The sequence below is a fragment of the Equus asinus genome, chromosome 2 (genome assembly GCF_041296235.1).
Source record: "Equus asinus isolate D_3611 breed Donkey chromosome 2, EquAss-T2T_v2, whole genome shotgun sequence".
Lineage (NCBI taxonomy): Eukaryota > Metazoa > Chordata > Mammalia > Perissodactyla > Equidae > Equus > Equus asinus.
The window spans coordinates 117,229,368-117,249,238 of NC_091791.1; the positions used below are offsets into that span (position 1 = coordinate 117,229,368).

The following is a 19,871-nucleotide window of genomic DNA, read 5'->3' on the forward strand; positions in this document are numbered from 1 at the left end:
CTGAGCCGTTGCCCCGGGGGGCGTGGCGGTCCGTGTCTGGAGGCCGAACAGCCGAGTCTTCCCTGGGTTCCGTTCGGAGCCTCGGTTTGGGCCGGGCAAGCCGCAGCGCCTGTGGTTGCCTTCTGGCTTGGTGAGGACGTGTGATGGGCCCGTGGTCTTGGCGGCGGGGGCAGCGGCCCTAGGCCGCAGCGCTGCAGCTGGCAGCTCCTGTGTGTCACCTGCTCACCCGGGCCACACACAGCTGGCCAAAGGTGGCCCTGGCGCTGACGTCCAGGCAGTGTGGTGGCTGACAGGGCGGGCAGGAAGGAAAGGGCGCGGAGGGGAGCGGCCGTAGTGCGGTTCCACGGGCTTGCACAGGACGTACCCTCTTGTTGGGTTGCGACCGCCGTCGCGGTCTTGCCAGGGGTGGCGTTGGGTCCCAAGGGGGCTGCCGGTTGTTGCCTGCCAGGGAAGGCTCGGCTGCGGTAGATGACCTGTGCGGTAGACGGCGTCGCGCCCCCGGGAGGTTCGGCCCCCAGTGTTTGTCGTCCTAGCGCCTTGAAGAGACCCACAGGCCCGCGACTGGCCACCGGCCCCGTCTGCTCCGGATTGCTGAGGCGGACAATCTCTTTGACCCTGCGCCCCCTCGGGTCCGGCGCTTGCCAGGTGAAGGCGTTGCTGCAGGAAGGTTCGCTCTTCCTGGCCCGGGGGGGGGGGGCTCCTGTGGTCCCGGGCGTGCCGGGGAACGGGGCCAGGTGGCGGTGTGGGGCGTCGGGGGGCGGGGGGTGGGGGGGGCGTGCGCGAGGGGTGGTTAAGAGCGGTGTGCGGAGGCCTGCGGGCGTGGCAGCGACCCGAGGGTGCTGCGATCCTGGGCGCCCTGCCCCGGACGCACGTCCAGCGTGGAGGAGGAGCACGTCTCCTTGTGTGGGAGCGGTGTCCTAGTTTCATTCTTCGCCTTGTCTTCCAGGAGGAGGAAGCGTTTGTGCTCTGTGAGGTCGTCTGTGGTGTTCTGGGGCCGAAGGAGGGGGTCATAGGTTGAGTGCGATGCGGTCGACTTAGGCAAAGTCCTAATTCCTTGACGGCTGCCGTCCGGGAGGCTCCCTGCCCGCCTGGCGCGCGAGGTGTTGGAGGCTACACCTTGGGGGACTTGCTGTGCAGGCGTGAGGGGGCTTCCCCTTTGGAGCAGGGAGCCGCGGGGTTGAACGTTTCCTCGAAGGCCAGCGCCCCGCAACCCGCAGGCGGTGGACATGCCGCGTCGCTGCGTGGGAATTGGCTGTGGTCTGAGACGGGTCTTGCCCCGGGTCTCGGTGGCTGTGACCAGCCGTTGCAGCGGGGTTCCCTGCTGGCCCGCCCAGGGCGTCTTGGCTTAGATAGCCCAGACCGGAGTGCGGCCTGAAGGCGTCGGGCCCCTGGAGGTTCAGACGGGCTGCTTCTGTTGCGCCGCCCGTGGGCGAGTGGTGCCGGCTCTCGTGTCAGCCCTGTTGTCCTGGCGGTAGCCAGGTAGCCTTACCATCAAGTGCCGTTCCCCCCGGCCCAGCTCGCGGGGACACGCTGGCCACGTGGACCTCACATCCACGGTCAGGGTGAGGGTGTAGGTGGATTGTCCGTGTCCTTTGCTCAGAAGGAGTGGCGCTCAGAGAGGGAGTCCGGGGCCGATTGCAGCAGCCTCTAGCGGTGCGAGTTGGCGTCCTTCCTTGGGAAGTCACCGGGCTTCCGCGTGGGGTGGCAGGGCACGAGGTCAGGCATCTGTGAGGACGGCGTGCTTTCCCGGGTGCTGAGGCCACCGCACACGGAAGCCCGCAGGCACGCACGCACGCGCGCGCGCAAACACACACACACACGCACACACACATACACACACGTGCGCAGGCCTGCGCATCTGCCTACCCTCGGGATATCACACGCGCCTTCGGTCATCCCGAAGGGATAGAGGTACAGGGCAAGCAGATGCAAGGGTGCCGCGGGGGGAACTGTGGCACGGATCCTGTCTTCTGACCAGCTGGGCACGTTTCTGAAGCACGCGTGTGCTTTCTCTACACTCCTCAGGTGGAAGTGCCGTGCAAAGCTCGCTGCCGCCCACCGACAGAAGAAGACCCTTCGTGTCCCGTGACGAGCGCAGGTGCGAGGCAGTCGCGGCGGAAGTGTGGCCCGGGATGCGCACCACGCCCTCGGACGGCCCAGGACGGTCAGCATTGCTTTGTCCCAAGTTCGGCCTGTCGCCCTGAGGGCTTCGCTAGACCTGCCTTAGAGGCTTCTTGTGCGCGTGTGCCCGGGGGCCCGCGGCGTCGTGCTCTGAGGGCGGACTGACTGCTGCCCCTGCTCCGGGGCTCGGCTCTGGATTCTCCAGGCCGCTGGCACCCATGAGGCGATCGGCTCGCCCGCTGCGGAGCCCCCCAGCCTGCCTGGTTAGTTTGTCCAGGTTGGCAGAACGTGCTCGGATCGATGATGACTCCCTCACATGCATTCCTTGGAAAATCTGAACAAAATGAGTGAGAACTCACTACCGTCGTTCTCATCGAAACTGAGGTCCGGCACGTTGTCTTCCCCAGGCATGGCAGGAGTGAGGGACCGCTTCCCCTTGAGCGCACTGGGACGGGCACGGGCACCACGCCGGGCGTCCGCATTTGGGAGCCGTGGCGTCTGGGGGTCCTTCCTCTCACCGCGTGAGGGGGGTGTCCGTCAGTCGGCGGTGCTTGGTTGAACGGCCTGTGGCTGAGGGCCGTGGCTGGCAGCTCGCATCCTAGGTTGGGAAGTCGGAGAGTGTGGCGCTGGCACAGGCCCCGTGAGCTCAGGGCCTTGTTGCTGTGTGGGCCTGGTTCCCGCTGGGGACGAAGGCCCCGGGGGTCTGCGTCTCAGAGCTGAGCAGTAAGCAGTGGAAGGTCGCGTGGTTTCTGATGAGAGCCCCGGGCCAGGCGGGCGGCCGTCAGCTGTTCTTGCCTTTTGGCTTGGTGAGGCAGTTGGAGCACCCCTCGCGGTTTGGGGCGCCGCCGGAGGGGTGAGGCTTTGGTGCTGCAGCTTGGGGCTCCTCCAGTTCTCCGGCTCGCCCAGTCCACGCCAAGGTGCCCAAACGGGGACCGGGCTGTGGGCCTGGCACGCAGGTCAAGACACTGTGGTGGCTGACGGCCTGGTCGTGGGAGCTGGGGGGGGAAGAAGGGCACGGAGAGGACAGGTCACAGTGTGATGCCGTGGGCTTCCGTGGGACGTGCTGCCTCGTTGTGTTCCGAGCGCTGGCAGCGGCTTGTCGGGAACGTCCCCTGGCTCTGACGGGGCTGGCGATTGGTGCGTGCCGGGGAAGGCTGGAGGCTTGAAGGCCCGGGGGTGTGCACTGTGGTCGGTGACCTTTGTGGCGGATGGCGGGCCTTGTTCCAGAGCGGTGGCGCTCGCCGGTTCTGTCCACGGTTCCTTGAAGAGGGGCCCGGCACGTGACTGCCGGCCGGCCGGCCGCCGCTGCTCCTCGATTGCTTGGGCGACCGTGGCCTTGGATCCTCCGCCGTCTCAGGCGCGGGGTCTCCGAGGAGAAAGCGTTCCTCCAGCAGGGTCCGATTTTCCTGGCGCGGTTCGCCTCATGCCTCGTCGCAGGGCTTTAGGTTTCTTCGTGGAAGCCTGTGGGCCTGGCAGAGACGGCGGGGGCCGTGACCCGAGCTGCCCTGCCGCGCACAGACGTCCGCCTTGGAAAACGTCCGCCTCTCCATGGGTGGCGGGGGCGGGGTGTGTGTGCTCGTTCCGTGCCTCCTCTTGCCTTCCTGGACAGAGCCATCCTTGGGGCCGTGTGAGGTCGTTTGTGGTGTTACAGGTGCCGAGGGCGGGTCCAGACGTTGAACGTGACGGGTCGAGTCCCGTGCGCACAGTCGAGATTCCCTCGTGGCCGTCCTCCCCGGGGCTCCCTGGCCGCCACGTGTGTGTAGGGTTTGAGGTACTGCTTGGGGGACTTGCCTCGCAGGCCTGAGGTGGGCAAGGCAGCGCGTGGGTGGGAAGGAGTCCTGGAAGGCCGGGGTCCAGAAAGCGGGCCAGCTGTGGAAACGCCAGGTCCCTGGTCGCGAGTGGGCTCCAGGTTCAGTCGGGTCTTAGCGTGGGTCGTGGTGGCCACAGACCACCTCTTCCTGGCACTTCCCCTGCCGCTGGCACCGCTGAGGGCGTGGGTGTAGCCTCAGTCAGCAGGAAGAGGCGCTGGCCCCTGGAGATCAGGAGGGGCTGCTGCTTCTGCCCTCTAGCCCGTGTCCCAGCGGCGCCAGCCTTCGAGTGGTGTAGGTGCTTTACGTGGTTCAGGTCCAGCAGTGGTCGGCGTGTTTCCGTCGGGCGCGGTTCGCGTGGCACGGCGTGCGGGGACACCGGGCGCCCACGGTCAGGCGGAGGGTGAACCTGCTGGAGTCTCGTGTTCCGGTGTTCAGAGGCAGGGGCTGTGAGAGAGGGAGCCTGTGGGCTATTTCAGCAGGCCGAGAGGGCAGAGGTGAGCCGCCGGGCGAGTCGAGGTCAAAGCCGCCAGCGCGAGCTCTTGGTCTCGCGGCAGGGCCTGAGGCCAGGGATGTGTGCGGAAGACGTGCTTCTTCAGGGGCTCGGGCCCCGCGCACCCGAAGACACGCACACGCACCCGCCTGCGCGCCTTCCTGCGCTCGTGCTGTCACACACGCCTTCTTGTCACACCTGAGGGGAAGAGGTAGAGGCCAAGAAGATGCAAGGCTTGCCCCGGGGCGGGGAGTCGGGGTGGAACCCTTGGCCTGGCTCTGGTTACCTGAGAGCCTGGCTGGGTCGCTGAGGCGTGCGCGTGCGATTGCTCTGCACTTCCCAGGTGGGATCTCCGAGCAAAGCTTGCCGTCGCCCAAGAAGAGAAGACCTGCCTGTCGTTTGTGGAGCGGAGACGCGAGGGAATCCCGCAAGAAGCGTGGCTTCGGGTGCGCCCCGTGCCCGTGGGTCGCTGAGGCTGGTAAGGATCCCCCTGCACCCAGTTCGTGCCGTTGGCCCTGGGAGTCCCAGACCGCGCTGAGGGGCTTCTAGCCCGCGGGTCCCCGGGGGCGTGCGGAGCTGGCGCTCTGAGGGTGGGTCGACAGTTGCCCTTGCTCAGGGGCTTGGCTCGGGATTCTCCGGGCCGCTGGCCGACCCTGAGGTGATGGGCTCACCCGCCGAGCCCCGCCAGCTGCCCCGAAGGTGCTCGGATCGATGATGACTCCCTCAAATGCATTCCTTGGAAATCTGAACAAAATGAGTGAGAACTCACTACCGTCGTTCTCGCCGAGACTGAGGTCCAGCACCTGGTCTTCTCCGGGGGTGAGAGGAGTGAGGGACAGCTTCTGCTTGATGACACTCGCGCAGAAACCGCCCAGGGCCTCCGCATGTGGGCGTCTGCCGTGTTTGCACCGGTAGCGTGACCGCATGAGCTGGGCGGTTGCGACTCGGAGGGACTTGCTTGCATGGCCGGCCTCTGCTGGCACGGCGCCCGGGTCGCATGGGCGTCTTTAGAGTCGGAGAGTGTGGCGTTGGCATGGGCCCGGCCCGTGGTTGGCGCTGAGTACGCGCTGGCCCGGTTCTGGCCTGAGCCGTTGCCCCGGGGGGCGTGGCGGTCCGTGTCTGGAGGCCGAACAGCCGAGTCTTCCCTGGGTTCCGTTCGGAGCCTCGGTTTGGGCCGGGCAAGCCGCAGCGCCTGTGGTTGCCTTCTGGCTTGGTGAGGACGTGTGATGGGCCCGTGGTCTTGGCGGCGGGGGCAGCGGCCCTAGGCCGCAGCGCTGCAGCTGGCAGCTCCTGTGTGTCACCTGCTCACCCGGGCCACACACAGCTGGCCAAAGGTGGCCCTGGCGCTGACGTCCAGGCAGTGTGGTGGCTGACAGGGCGGGCAGGAAGGAAAGGGCGCGGAGGGGAGCGGCCGTAGTGCGGTTCCACGGGCTTGCACAGGACGTACCCTCTTGTTGGGTTGCGACCGCCGTCGCGGTCTTGCCAGGGGTGGCGTTGGGTCCCAAGGGGGCTGCCGGTTGTTGCCTGCCAGGGAAGGCTCGGCTGCGGTAGATGACCTGTGCGGTAGACGGCGTCGCGCCCCCGGGAGGTTCGGACCCCAGTGTTTGTCGTCCTAGCGCCTTGAAGAGACCCACAGGCCCGCGACTGGCCACCGGCCCCGTCTGCTCCGGATTGCTGAGGCGGACAATCTCTTTGACCCTGCGCCCCCTCGGGTCCGGCGCTTGCCAGGTGAAGGCGTTGCTGCAGGAAGGTTCGCTCTTCCTGGCCCGGGGGGGGGGGGGCTCCTGTGGTCCCGGGCGTGCCGGGGAACGGGGCCAGGTGGCGGTGTGGGGCGTCGGGGGGCGGGGGGTCGGGGGGGCGTGCGCGAGGGGTGGTTAAGAGCGGTGTGCGGAGGCCTGCGGGCGTGGCAGCGACCCGAGGGTGCTGCGATCCTGGGCGCCCTGCCCCGGACGCACGTCCAGCGTGGAGGAGGAGCACGTCTCCTTGTGTGGGAGCGGTGTCCTAGTTTCATTCTTCGCCTTGTCTTCCAGGAGGAGGAAGCGTTTGTGCTCTGTGAGGTCGTCTGTGGTGTTCTGGGGCCGAAGGAGGGGGTCATAGGTTGAGTGCGATGCGGTCGACTTAGGCAAAGTCCTAATTCCTTGACGGCTGCCGTCCGGGAGGCTCCCTGCCCGCCTGGCGCGCGAGGTGTTGGAGGCTACACCTTGGGGGACTTGCTGTGCAGGCGTGAGGGGGCTTCCCCTTTGGAGCAGGGAGCCGCGGGGTTGAACGTTTCCTCGAAGGCCAGCGCCCCGCAACCCGCAGGCGGTGGACATGCCGCGTCGCTGCGTGGGAATTGGCTGTGGTCTGAGACGGGTCTTGCCCCGGGTCTCGGTGGCTGTGACCAGCCGTTGCAGCGGGGTTCCCTGCTGGCCCGCCCAGGGCGTCTTGGCTTAGATAGCCCAGACCGGAGTGCGGCCTGAAGGCGTCGGGCCCCTGGAGGTTCAGACGGGCTGCTTCTGTTGCGCCGCCCGTGGGCGAGTGGTGCCGGCTCTCGTGTCAGCCCTGTTGTCCTGGCGGTAGCCAGGTAGCCTTACCATCAAGTGCCGTTCCCCCCGGCCCAGCTCGCGGGGACACGCTGGCCACGTGGACCTCACATCCACGGTCAGGGTGAGGGTGTAGGTGGATTGTCCGTGTCCTTTGCTCAGAAGGAGTGGCGCTCAGAGAGGGAGTCCGGGGCCGATTGCAGCAGCCTCTAGCGGTGCGAGTTGGCGTCCTTCCTTGGGAAGTCACCGGGCTTCCGCGTGGGGTGGCAGGGCACGAGGTCAGGCATCTGTGAGGACGGCGTGCTTTCCCGGGTGCTGAGGCCACCGCACACGGAAGCCCGCAGGCACGCACGCACGCGCGCGCGCAAACACACACACACACGCACACACACATACACACACGTGCGCAGGCCTGCGCATCTGCCTACCCTCGGGATATCACACGCGCCTTCGGTCATCCCGAAGGGATAGAGGTACAGGGCAAGCAGATGCAAGGGTGCCGCGGGGGGAACTGTGGCACGGATCCTGTCTTCTGACCAGCTGGGCACGTTTCTGAAGCACGCGTGTGCTTTCTCTACACTCCTCAGGTGGAAGTGCCGTGCAAAGCTCGCTGCCGCCCACCGACAGAAGAAGACCCTTCGTGTCCCGTGACGAGCGCAGGTGCGAGGCAGTCGCGGCGGAAGTGTGGCCCGGGATGCGCACCACGCCCTCGGACGGCCCAGGACGGTCAGCATTGCTTTGTCCCAAGTTCGGCCTGTCGCCCTGAGGGCTTCGCTAGACCTGCCTTAGAGGCTTCTTGTGCGCGTGTGCCCGGGGGCCCGCGGCGTCGTGCTCTGAGGGCGGACTGACTGCTGCCCCTGCTCCGGGGCTCGGCTCTGGATTCTCCAGGCCGCTGGCGCCCATGAGGCGATCGGCTCGCCCGCTGCGGAGCCCCCCAGCCTGCCTGGTTAGTTTGTCCAGGTTGGCAGAACGTGCTCGGATCGATGATGACTCCCTCACATGCATTCCTTGGAAAATCTGAACAAAATGAGTGAGAACTCACTACCGTCGTTCTCATCGAAACTGAGGTCCGGCACGTTGTCTTCCCCAGGCATGGCAGGAGTGAGGGACCGCTTCCCCTTGAGCGCACTGGGACGGGCACGGGCACCACGCCGGGCGTCCGCATTTGGGAGCCGTGGCGTCTGGGGGTCCTTCCTCTCACCGCGTGAGGGGGGTGTCCGTCAGTCGGCGGTGCTTGGTTGAACGGCCTGTGGCTGAGGGCCGTGGCTGGCAGCTCGCATCCTAGGTTGGGAAGTCGGAGAGTGTGGCGCTGGCACAGGCCCCGTGAGCTCAGGGCCTTGTGGCTGTGTGGGCCTGGTTCCCGCTGGGGACGAAGGCCCCGGGGGTCTGCGTCTCAGAGCTGAGCAGTAAGCAGTGGAAGGTCGCGTGGTTTCTGATGAGAGCCCCGGGCCAGGCGGGCGGCCGTCAGCTGTTCTTGCCTTTTGGCTTGGTGAGGCAGTTGGAGCACCCCTCGCGGTTTGGGGCGCCGCCGGAGGGGTGGGGCTTTGGTGCTGCAGCTTGGGGCTCCTCCAGTTCTCCGGCTCGCCCAGTCCACGCCAAGGTGCCCAAACGGGGACCGGGCTGTGGGCCTGGCACGCAGGTCAAGACACTGTGGTGGCTGACGGCCTGGTCGTGGGAGCTGGGGGGGGAAGAAGGGCACGGAGAGGACAGGTCACAGTGTGATGCCGTGGGCTTCCGTGGGACGTGCTGCCTCGTTGTGTTCCGAGCGCTGGCAGCGGCTTGTCGGGAACGTCCCCTGGCTCTGACGGGGCTGGCGATTGGTGCGTGCCGGGGAAGGCTGGAGGCTTGAAGGCCCGGGGGTGTGCACTGTGGTCGGTGACCTTTGTGGCGGATGGCGGGCCTTGTTCCAGAGCGGTGGCGCTCGCCGGTTCTGTCCACGGTTCCTTGAAGAGGGGCCCGGCACGTGACTGCCGGCCGGCCGGCCGCCGCTGCTCCTCGATTGCTTGGGCGACCGTGGCCTTGGATCCTCCGCCGTCTCAGGCGCGGGGTCTCCGAGGAGAAAGCGTTCCTCCAGCAGGGTCCGATTTTCCTGGCGCGGTTCGCCTCATGCCTCGTCGCAGGGCTTTAGGTTTCTTCGTGGAAGCCTGTGGGCCTGGCAGAGACGGCGGGGGCCGTGACCCGAGCTGCCCTGCCGCGCACAGACGTCCGCCTTGGAAAACGTCCGCCTCTCCATGGGTGGCGGGGGCGGGGTGTGTGTGCTCGTTCCGTGCCTCCTCTTGCCTTCCTGGACAGAGCCATCCTTGGGGCCGTGTGAGGTCGTTTGTGGTGTTACAGGTGCCGAGGGCGGGTCCAGACGTTGAACGTGACGGGTCGAGTCCCGTGCGCACAGTCGAGATTCCCTCGTGGCCGTCCTCCCCGGGGCTCCCTGGCCGCCACGTGTGTGTAGGGTTTGAGGTACTGCTTGCGGGACTTGCCTCGCAGGCCTGAGGTGGGCAAGGCAGCGCGTGGGTGGGAAGGAGTCCTGGAAGGCCGGGGTCCAGAAAGCGGGCCAGCTGTGGAAACGCCAGGTCCCTGGTCGCGAGTGGGCTCCAGGTTCAGTCGGGTCTTAGCGTGGGTCGTGGTGGCCACAGACCACCTCTTCCTGGCACTTCCCCTGCCGCTGGCACCGCTGAGGGCGTGGGTGTAGCCTCAGTCAGCAGGAAGAGGCGCTGGCCCCTGGAGATCAGGAGGGGCTGCTGCTTCTGCCCTCTAGCCCGTGTCCCAGCGGCGCCAGCCTTCGAGTGGTGTAGGTGCTTTACGTGGTTCAGGTCCAGCAGTGGTCGGCGTGTTTCCGTCGGGCGCGGTTCGCGTGGCACGGCGTGCGGGGACACCGGGCGCCCACGGTCAGGCGGAGGGTGAACCTGCTGGAGTCTCGTGTTCCGGTGTTCAGAGGCAGGGGCTGTGAGAGAGGGAGCCTGTGGGCTATTTCAGCAGGCCGAGAGGGCAGAGGTGAGCCGCCGGGCGAGTCGAGGTCAAAGCCGCCAGCGCGAGCTCTTGGTCTCGCGGCAGGGCCTGAGGCCAGGGATGTGTGCGGAAGACGTGCTTCTTCAGGGGCTCGGGCCCCGCGCACCCGAAGACACGCACACGCACCCGCCTGCGCGCCTTCCTGCGCTCGTGCTGTCGCACACGCCTTCTTGTCACACCTGAGGGGAAGAGGTAGAGGCCAAGAAGATGCAAGGCTTGCCCCGGGGCGGGGAGTCGGGGTGGAACCCTTGGCCTGGCTCTGGTTACCTGAGAGCCTGGCTGGGTCGCTGAGGCGTGCGCGTGCGATTGCTCTGCACTTCCCAGGTGGGATCTCCGAGCAAAGCTTGCCGTCGCCCAAGAAGAGAAGACCTGCCTGTCGTTTGTGGAGCGGAGACGCGAGGGAATCCCGCAAGAAGCGTGGCTTCGGGTGCGCCCCGTGCCCGTGGGTCGCTGAGGCTGGTAAGGATCCCCCTGCACCCAGTTCGTGCCGTTGGCCCTGGGAGTCCCAGACCGCGCTGAGGGGCTTCTAGCCCGCGGGTCCCCGGGGGCGTGCGGAGCTGGCGCTCTGAGGGTGGGTCGACAGTTGCCCTTGCTCAGGGGCTTGGCTCGGGATTCTCCGGGCCGCTGGCCGACCCTGAGGTGATGGGCTCACCCGCCGAGCCCCGCCAGCTGCCCCGAAGGTGCTCGGATCGATGATGACTCCCTCAAATGCATTCCTTGGAAATCTGAACAAAATGAGTGAGAACTCACTACCGTCGTTCTCGCCGAGACTGAGGTCCAGCACCTGGTCTTCTCCGGGGGTGAGAGGAGTGAGGGACAGCTTCTGCTTGATGACACTCGCGCAGAGCCCGCCCAGGGCCTCCGCATGTGGGCGTCTGCCGTGTTTGCACCGGTAGCGTGACCGCATGAGCTGGGCGGTTGCGACTCGGAGGGACTTGCTTGCATGGCCGGCCTCTGCTGGCACGGCGCCCAGGTCGCATGGGCGTCTTTAGAGTCGGAGAGTGTGGCGTTGGCATGGGCCCGGCCCGTGGTTGGCGCTGAGTACGCGCTGGCCCGGTTCTGGCCTGAGCCGTTGCCCCGGGGGGCGTGGCGGTCCGTGTCTGCAGGCCGAACAGCCGAGTCTTCCCTGGGTTCCGTTCGGAGCCTCGGTTTGGGCCGGGCAAGCCGCAGCGCCTGTGGTTGCCTTCTGGCTTGGTGAGGACGTGTGATGGGCCCGTGGTCTTGGCGGCGGGGGCAGCGGCCCTAGGCCGCAGCGCTGCAGCTGGCAGCTCCTGTGTGTCACCTGCTCACCCGGGCCACACACAGCTGGCCAAAGGTGGCCCTGGCGCTGACGTCCAGGCAGTGTGGTGGCTGACAGGGCGGGCAGGAAGGAAAGGGCGCGGAGGGGAGCGGCCGTAGTGCGGTTCCACGGGCTTGCACAGGACGTACCCTCTTGTTGGGTTGCGACCGCCGTCGCGGTCTTGCCAGGGGTGGCGTTGGGTCCCAAGGGGGCTGCCGGTTGTTGCCTGCCAGGGAAGGCTCGGCTGCGGTAGATGACCTGTGCGGTAGACGGCGTCGCGCCCCCGGGAGGTTCGGCCCCCAGTGTTTGTCGTCCTAGCGCCTTGAAGAGACCCACAGGCCCGCGACTGGCCACCGGCCCCGTCTGCTCCGGATTGCTGAGGCGGACAATCTCTTTGACCCTGCGCCCCCTCGGGTCCGGCGCTTGCCAGGTGAAGGCGTTGCTGCAGGAAGGTTCGCTCTTCCTGGCCCGGGGGGGGGGGGGCTCCTGTGGTCCCGGGCGTGCCGGGGAACGGGGCCAGGTGGCGGTGTGGGGCGTCGGGGGGCGGGGGGTGGGGGGGGCGTGCGCGAGGGGTGGTTAAGAGCGGTGTGCGGAGGCCTGCGGGCGTGGCAGCGACCCGAGGGTGCTGCGATCCTGGGCGCCCTGCCCCGGACGCACGTCCAGCGTGGAGGAGGAGCACGTCTCCTTGTGTGGGAGCGGTGTCCTAGTTTCATTCTTCGCCTTGTCTTCCAGGAGGAGGAAGCGTTTGTGCTCTGTGAGGTCGTCTGTGGTGTTCTGGGGCCGAAGGAGGGGGTCATAGGTTGAGTGCGATGCGGTCGACTTAGGCAAAGTCCTAATTCCTTGACGGCTGCCGTCCGGGAGGCTCCCTGCCCGCCTGGCGTGCGAGGTGTTGGAGGCTACACCTTGGGGGACTTGCTGTGCAGGCGTGAGGGGGCTTCCCCTTTGGAGCAGGGAGCCGCGGGGTTGAACGTTTCCTCGAAGGCCAGCGCCCCGCAACCCGCAGGCGGTGGACATGCCGCGTCGCTGCGTGGGAATTGGCTGTGGTCTGAGACGGGTCTTGCCCCGGGTCTCGGTGGCTGTGACCAGCCGTTGCAGCGGGGTTCCCTGCTGGCCCGCCCAGGGCGTCTTGGCTTAGATAGCCCAGACCGGAGTGCGGCCTGAAGGCGTCGGGCCCCTGGAGGTTCAGACGGGCTGCTTCTGTTGCGCCGCCCGTGGGCGAGTGGTGCCGGCTCTCGTGTCAGCCCTGTTGTCCTGGCGGTAGCCAGGTAGCCTTACCATCAAGTGCCGTTCCCCCCGGCCCAGCTCGCGGGGACACGCTGGCCACGTGGACCTCACATCCACGGTCAGGGTGAGGGTGTAGGTGGAGTGTCCGTGTCCTTTGCTCAGAAGGAGTGGCGCTCAGAGAGGGAGTCCGGGGCCGATTGCAGCAGCCTCTAGCGGTGCGAGTTGGCGTCCTTCCTTGGGAAGTCACCGGGCTTCCGCGTGGGGTGGCAGGGCACGAGGTCAGGCATCTGTGAGGACGGCGTGCTTTCCCGGGTGCTGAGGCCACCGCACACGGAAGCCCGCAGGCACGCACGCACGCGCGCGCGCAAACACACACACACACGCACACACACATACACACACGTGCGCAGGCCTGCGCATCTGCCTACCCTCGGGATATCACACGCGCCTTCGGTCATCCCGAAGGGATAGAGGTACAGGGCAAGCAGATGCAAGGGTGCCGCGGGGGGAACTGTGGCACGGATCCTGTCTTCTGACCAGCTGGGCACGTTTCTGAAGCACGCGTGTGCTTTCTCTACACTCCTCAGGTGGAAGTGCCGTGCAAAGCTCGCTGCCGCCCACCGACAGAAGAAGACCCTTCGTGTCCCGTGACGAGCGCAGGTGCGAGGCAGTCGCGGCGGAAGTGTGGCCCGGGATGCGCACCACGCCCTCGGACGGCCCAGGACGGTCAGCATTGCTTTGTCCCAAGTTCGGCCTGTCGCCCTGAGGGCTTCGCTAGACCTGCCTTAGAGGCTTCTTGTGCGCGTGTGCCCGGGGGCCCGCGGCGTCGTGCTCTGAGGGCGGACTGACTGCTGCCCCTGCTCCGGGGCTCGGCTCTGGATTCTCCAGGCCGCTGGCGCCCATGAGGCGATCGGCTCGCCCGCTGCGGAGCCCCCCAGCCTGCCTGGTTAGTTTGTCCAGGTTGGCAGAACGTGCTCGGATCGATGATGACTCCCTCACATGCATTCCTTGGAAAATCTGAACAAAATGAGTGAGAACTCACTACCGTCGTTCTCATCGAAACTGAGGTCCGGCACGTTGTCTTCCCCAGGCATGGCAGGAGTGAGGGACCGCTTCCCCTTGAGCGCACTGGGACGGGCACGGGCACCACGCCGGGCGTCCGCATTTGGGAGCCGTGGCGTCTGGGGGTCCTTCCTCTCACCGCGTGAGGGGGGTGTCCGTCAGTCGGCGGTGCTTGGTTGAACGGCCTGTGGCTGAGGGCCGTGGCTGGCAGCTCGCATCCTAGGTTGGGAAGTCGGAGAGTGTGGCGCTGGCACAGGCCCCGTGAGCTCAGGGCCTTGTGGCTGTGTGGGCCTGGTTCCCGCTGGGGACGAAGGCCCCGGGGGTCTGCGTCTCAGAGCTGAGCAGTAAGCAGTGGAAGGTCGCGTGGTTTCTGATGAGAGCCCCGGGCCAGGCGGGCGGCCGTCAGCTGTTCTTGCCTTTTGGCTTGGTGAGGCAGTTGGAGCACCCCTCGCGGTTTGGGGCGCCGCCGGAGGGGTGGGGCTTTGGTGCTGCAGCTTGGGGCTCCTCCAGTTCTCCGGCTCGCCCAGTCCACGCCAAGGTGCCCAAACGGGGACCGGGCTGTGGGCCTGGCACGCAGGTCAAGACACTGTGGTGGCTGACGGCCTGGTCGTGGGAGCTGGGGGGGGAAGAAGGGCACGGAGAGGACAGGTCACAGTGTGATGCCGTGGGCTTCCGTGGGACGTGCTGCCTCGTTGTGTTCCGAGCGCTGGCAGCGGCTTGTCGGGAACGTCCCCTGGCTCTGACGGGGCTGGCGATTGGTGCGTGCCGGGGAAGGCTGGAGGCTTGAAGGCCCGGGGGTGTGCACTGTGGTCGGTGACCTTTGTGGCGGATGGCGGGCCTTGTTCCAGAGCGGTGGCGCTCGCCGGTTCTGTCCACGGTTCCTTGAAGAGGGGCCCGGCACGTGACTGCCGGCCGGCCGGCCGCCGCTGCTCCTCGATTGCTTGGGCGACCGTGGCCTTGGATCCTCCGCCGTCTCAGGCGCGGGGTCTCCGAGGAGAAAGCGTTCCTCCAGCAGGGTCCGATTTTCCTGGCGCGGTTCGCCTCATGCCTCGTCGCAGGGCTTTAGGTTTCTTCGTGGAAGCCTGTGGGCCTGGCAGAGACGGCGGGGGCCGTGACCCGAGCTGCCCTGCCGCGCACAGACGTCCGCCTTGGAAAACGTCCGCCTCTCCATGGGTGGCGGGGGCGGGGTGTGTGTGCTCGTTCCGTGCCTCCTCTTGCCTTCCTGGACAGAGCCATCCTTGGGGCCGTGTGAGGTCGTTTGTGGTGTTACAGGTGCCGAGGGCGGGTCCAGACGTTGAACGTGACGGGTCGAGTCCCGTGCGCACAGTCGAGATTCCCTCGTGGCCGTCCTCCCCGGGGCTCCCTGGCCGCCACGTGTGTGTAGGGTTTGAGGTACTGCTTGGGGGACTTGCCTCGCAGGCCTGAGGTGGGCAAGGCAGCGCGTGGGTGGGAAGGAGTCCTGGAAGGCCGGGGTCCAGAAAGCGGGCCAGCTGTGGAAACGCCAGGTCCCTGGTCGCGAGTGGGCTCCAGGTTCAGTCGGGTCTTAGCGTGGGTCGTGGTGGCCACAGACCACCTCTTCCTGGCACTTCCCCTGCCGCTGGCACCGCTGAGGGCGTGGGTGTAGCCTCAGTCAGCAGGAAGAGGCGCTGGCCCCTGGAGATCAGGAGGGGCTGCTGCTTCTGCCCTCTAGCCCGTGTCCCAGCGGCGCCAGCCTTCGAGTGGTGTAGGTGCTTTACGTGGTTCAGGTCCAGCAGTGGTCGGCGTGTTTCCGTCGGGCGCGGTTCGCGTGGCACGGCGTGCGGGGACACCGGGCGCCCACGGTCAGGCGGAGGGTGAACCTGCTGGAGTCTCGTGTTCCGGTGTTCAGAGGCAGGGGCTGTGAGAGAGGGAGCCTGTGGGCTATTTCAGCAGGCCGAGAGGGCAGAGGTGAGCCGCCGGGCGAGTCGAGGTCAAAGCCGCCAGCGCGAGCTCTTGGTCTCGCGGCAGGGCCTGAGGCCAGGGATGTGTGCGGAAGACGTGCTTCTTCAGGGGCTCGGGCCCCGCGCACCCGAAGACACGCACACGCACCCGCCTGCGCGCCTTCCTGCGCTCGTGCTGTCACACACGCCTTCTTGTCACACCTGAGGGGAAGAGGTAGAGGCCAAGAAGATGCAAGGCTTGCCCCGGGGCGGGGAGTCGGGGTGGAACCCTTGGCCTGGCTCTGGTTACCTGAGAGCCTGGCTGGGTCGCTGAGGCGTGCGCGTGCGATTGCTCTGCACTTCCCAGGTGGGATCTCCGAGCAAAGCTTGCCGTCGCCCAAGAAGAGAAGACCTGCCTGTCGTTTGTGGAGCGGAGACGCGAGGGAATCCCGCAAGAAGCGTGGCTTCGGGTGCGCCCCGTGCCCGTGGGTCGCTGAGGCTGGTAAGGATCCCCCTGCACCCAGTTCGTGCCGTTGGCCCTGGGAGTCCCAGACCGCGCTGAGGGGCTTCTAGCCCGCGGGTCCCCGGGGGCGTGCGGAGCTGGCGCTCTGAGGGTGGGTCGACAGTTGCCCTTGCTCAGGGGCTTGGCTCGGGATTCTCCGGGCCGCTGGCCGACCCTGAGGTGATGGGCTCACCCGCCGAGCCCCGCCAGCTGCCCCGAAGGTGCTCGGATCGATGATGACTCCCTCAAATGCATTCCTTGGAAATCTGAACAAAATGAGTGAGAACTCACTACCGTCGTTCTCGCCGAGACTGAGGTCCAGCACCTGGTCTTCTCCGGGGGTGAGAGGAGTGAGGGACAGCTTCTGCTTGATGACACTCGCGCAGAGCCCGCCCAGGGCCTCCGCATGTGGGCGTCTGCCGTGTTTGCACCGGTAGCGTGACCGCATGAGCTGGGCGGTTGCGACTCGGAGGGACTTGCTTGCATGGCCGGCCTCTGCTGGCACGGCGCCCAGGTCGCATGGGCGTCTTTAGAGTCGGAGAGTGTGGCGTTGGCATGGGCCCGGCCCGTGGTTGGCGCTGAGTACGCGCTGGCCCGGTTCTGGCCTGAGCCGTTGCCCCGGGGGGCGTGGCGGTCCGTGTCTGCAGGCCGAACAGCCGAGTCTTCCCTGGGTTCCGTTCGGAGCCTCGGTTTGGGCCGGGCAAGCCGCAGCGCCTGTGGTTGCCTTCTGGCTTGGTGAGGACGTGTGATGGGCCCGTGGTCTTGGCGGCGGGGGCAGCGGCCCTAGGCCGCAGCGCTGCAGCTGGCAGCTCCTGTGTGTCACCTGCTCACCCGGGCCACACACAGCTGGCCAAAGGTGGCCCTGGCGCTGACGTCCAGGCAGTGTGGTGGCTGACAGGGCGGGCAGGAAGGAAAGGGCGCGGAGGGGAGCGGCCGTAGTGCGGTTCCACGGGCTTGCACAGGACGTACCCTCTTGTTGGGTTGCGACCGCCGTCGCGGTCTTGCCAGGGGTGGCGTTGGGTCCCAAGGGGGCTGCCGGTTGTTGCCTGCCAGGGAAGGCTCGGCTGCGGTAGATGACCTGTGCGGTAGACGGCGTCGCGCCCCCGGGAGGTTCGGCCCCCAGTGTTTGTCGTCCTAGCGCCTTGAAGAGACCCACAGGCCCGCGACTGGCCACCGGCCCCGTCTGCTCCGGATTGCTGAGGCGGACAATCTCTTTGACCCTGCGCCCCCTCGGGTCCGGCGCTTGCCAGGTGAAGGCGTTGCTGCAGGAAGGTTCGCTCTTCCTGGCCCGGGGGGGGGGGGGCTCCTGTGGTCCCGGGCGTGCCGGGGAACGGGGCCAGGTGGCGGTGTGGGGCGTCGGGGGGCGGGGGGTGGGGGGGGCGTGCGCGAGGGGTGGTTAAGAGCGGTGTGCGGAGGCCTGCGGGCGTGGCAGCGACCCGAGGGTGCTGCGATCCTGGGCGCCCTGCCCCGGACGCACGTCCAGCGTGGAGGAGGAGCACGTCTCCTTGTGTGGGAGCGGTGTCCTAGTTTCATTCTTCGCCTTGTCTTCCAGGAGGAGGAAGCGTTTGTGCTCTGTGAGGTCGTCTGTGGTGTTCTGGGGCCGAAGGAGGGGGTCATAGGTTGAGTGCGATGCGGTCGACTTAGGCAAAGTCCTAATTCCTTGACGGCTGCCGTCCGGGAGGCTCCCTGCCCGCCTGGCGCGCGAGGTGTTGGAGGCTACACCTTGGGGGACTTGCTGTGCAGGCGTGAGGGGGCTTCCCCTTTGGAGCAGGGAGCCGCGGGGTTGAACGTTTCCTCGAAGGCCAGCGCCCCGCAACCCGCAGGCGGTGGACATGCCGCGTCGCTGCGTGGGAATTGGCTGTGGTCTGAGACGGGTCTTGCCCCGGGTCTCGGTGGCTGTGACCAGCCGTTGCAGCGGGGTTCCCTGCTGGCCCGCCCAGGGCGTCTTGGCTTAGATAGCCCAGACCGGAGTGCGGCCTGAAGGCGTCGGGCCCCTGGAGGTTCAGACGGGCTGCTTCTGTTGCGCCGCCCGTGGGCGAGTGGTGCCGGCTCTCGTGTCAGCCCTGTTGTCCTGGCGGTAGCCAGGTAGCCTTACCATCAAGTGCCGTTCCCCCCGGCCCAGCTCGCGGGGACACGCTGGCCACGTGGACCTCACATCCACGGTCAGGGTGAGGGTGTAGGTGGAGTGTCCGTGTCCTTTGCTCAGAAGGAGTGGCGCTCAGAGAGGGAGTCCGGGGCCGATTGCAGCAGCCTCTAGCGGTGCGAGTTGGCGTCCTTCCTTGGGAAGTCACCGGGCTTCCGCGTGGGGTGGCAGGGCACGAGGTCAGGCATCTGTGAGGACGGCGTGCTTTCCCGGGTGCTGAGGCCACCGCACACGGAAGCCCGCAGGCACGCACGCACGCGCGCGCGCAAACACACACACACACGCACACACACATACACACACGTGCGCAGGCCTGCGCATCTGCCTACCCTCGGGATATCACACGCGCCTTCGGTCATCCCGAAGGGATAGAGGTACAGGGCAAGCAGATGCAAGGGTGCCGCGGGGGGAACTGTGGCACGGATCCTGTCTTCTGACCAGCTGGGCACGTTTCTGAAGCACGCGTGTGCTTTCTCTACACTCCTCAGGTGGAAGTGCCGTGCAAAGCTCGCTGCCGCCCACCGACAGAAGAAGACCCTTCGTGTCCCGTGACGAGCGCAGGTGCGAGGCAGTCGCGGCGGAAGTGTGGCCCGGGATGCGCACCACGCCCTCGGACGGCCCAGGACGGTCAGCATTGCTTTGTCCCAAGTTCGGCCTGTCGCCCTGAGGGCTTCGCTAGACCTGCCTTAGAGGCTTCTTGTGCGCGTGTGCCCGGGAGCCCGCGGCGTCGTGCTCTGAGGGCGGACTGACTGCTGCCCCTGCTCCGGGGCTCGGCTCTGGATTCTCCAGGCCGCTGGCGCCCATGAGGCGATCGGCTCGCCCGCTGCGGAGCCCCCCAGCCTGCCTGGTTAGTTTGTCCAGGTTGGCAGAACGTGCTCGGATCGATGATGACTCCCTCACATGCATTCCTTGGAAAATCTGAACAAAATGAGTGAGAACTCACTACCGTCGTTCTCATCGAAACTGAGGTCCGGCACGTTGTCTTCCCCAGGCATGGCAGGAGTGAGGGACCGCTTCCCCTTGAGCGCACTGGGACGGGCACGGGCACCACGCCGGGCGTCCGCATTTGGGAGCCGTGGCGTCTGGGGGTCCTTCCTCTCACCGCGTGAGGGGGGTGTCCGTCAGTCGGCGGTGCTTGGTTGAACGGCCTGTGGCTGAGGGCCGTGGCTGGCAGCTCGCATCCTAGGTTGGGAAGTCGGAGAGTGTGGCGCTGGCACAGGCCCCGTGAGCTCAGGGCCTTGTGGCTGTGTGGGCCTGGTTCCCGCTGGGGACGAAGGCCCCGGGGGTCTGCGTCTCAGAGCTGAGCAGTAAGCAGTGGAAGGTCGCGTGGTTTCTGATGAGAGCCCCGGGCCAGGCGGGCGGCCGTCAGCTGTTCTTGCCTTTTGGCTTGGTGAGGCAGTTGGAGCACCCCTCGCGGTTTGGGGCGCCGCCGGAGGGGTGGGGCTTTGGTGCTGCAGCTTGGGGCTCCTCCAGTTCTCCGGCTCGCCCAGTCCACGCCAAGGTGCCCAAACGGGGACCGGGCTGTGGGCCTGGCACGCAGGTCAAGACACTGTGGTGGCTGACGGCCTGGTCGTGGGAGCTGGGGGGGGAAGAAGGGCACGGAGAGGACAGGTCACAGTGTGATGCCGTGGGCTTCCGTGGGACGTGCTGCCTCGTTGTGTTCCGAGCGCTGGCAGCGGCTTGTCGGGAACGTCCCCTGGCTCTGACGGGGCTGGCGATTGGTGCGTGCCGGGGAAGGCTGGAGGCTTGAAGGCCCGGGGGTGTGCACTGTGGTCGGTGACCTTTGTGGCGGATGGCGGGCCTTGTTCCAGAGCGG

General features: G+C 67.1%; 1 protein-coding gene and 7 non-coding genes across 8 annotated transcripts; all 8 read left to right on the top strand.

Moving 5' to 3' along the window:
• Window positions 1–1,226: 1,226 nt before the first annotated feature.
• LOC139046395 (uncharacterized) lies at window positions 1,227–16,240 on the top strand. Its single transcript, XM_070519554.1, has 8 exons — window positions 1,227–1,313; window positions 1,476–1,562; window positions 2,026–2,164; window positions 4,766–4,900; window positions 7,532–7,670; window positions 10,272–10,406; window positions 13,038–13,176; window positions 15,778–16,240. The coding sequence occupies exons 1-6, from the start codon at window positions 1,227–1,229 to the stop codon at window positions 10,399–10,401; spliced, it is 717 nt and encodes a 238-aa protein (XP_070375655.1). The 3' UTR covers window positions 10,402–10,406; window positions 13,038–13,176; window positions 15,778–16,240.
• On the top strand, window positions 2,416–2,509 carry LOC139044660 (small nucleolar RNA SNORD116). The gene has a single exon (XR_011501730.1). It is a non-coding gene; the product is annotated as a small nucleolar RNA SNORD116 (small nucleolar RNA).
• LOC139044687 (small nucleolar RNA SNORD116) lies at window positions 5,128–5,220 on the top strand. The gene has a single exon (XR_011501759.1). It is a non-coding gene; the product is annotated as a small nucleolar RNA SNORD116 (small nucleolar RNA).
• On the top strand, window positions 7,922–8,015 carry LOC139044661 (small nucleolar RNA SNORD116). The gene has a single exon (XR_011501731.1). It is a non-coding gene; the product is annotated as a small nucleolar RNA SNORD116 (small nucleolar RNA).
• Window positions 10,634–10,726, top strand: LOC139044688 (small nucleolar RNA SNORD116). Its single transcript, XR_011501760.1, has one exon. It is a non-coding gene; the product is annotated as a small nucleolar RNA SNORD116 (small nucleolar RNA).
• Window positions 13,428–13,521, top strand: LOC139044662 (small nucleolar RNA SNORD116). The gene has a single exon (XR_011501732.1). It is a non-coding gene; the product is annotated as a small nucleolar RNA SNORD116 (small nucleolar RNA).
• Window positions 16,140–16,232, top strand: LOC139044689 (small nucleolar RNA SNORD116). The gene has a single exon (XR_011501761.1). It is a non-coding gene; the product is annotated as a small nucleolar RNA SNORD116 (small nucleolar RNA).
• A 2,693-nt stretch (window positions 16,241–18,933) lies between the features above and the next one.
• On the top strand, window positions 18,934–19,027 carry LOC123283619 (small nucleolar RNA SNORD116). Its single transcript, XR_006524295.2, has one exon. It is a non-coding gene; the product is annotated as a small nucleolar RNA SNORD116 (small nucleolar RNA).
• Window positions 19,028–19,871: the final 844 nt, after the last annotated feature.

Coding starts and splice junctions, on each gene's coding strand:
- LOC139046395 (XM_070519554.1), top strand. CDS start 1,227: ATGCCGCGTCGCTGCGTGGGAATTGGCTGTGGTCTGAGACGGGTCTTG. Junction 1,314..1,475: donor TGACCAGCCGTTGCAGCGGG/GTTCCCTGCTGG, acceptor TCCTGGCGGTAG/CCAGGTAGCCTTACCATCAA. Junction 4,901..7,531: donor CCCGTGGGTCGCTGAGGCTG/GTAAGGATCCCC, acceptor TACACTCCTCAG/GTGGAAGTGCCGTGCAAAGC.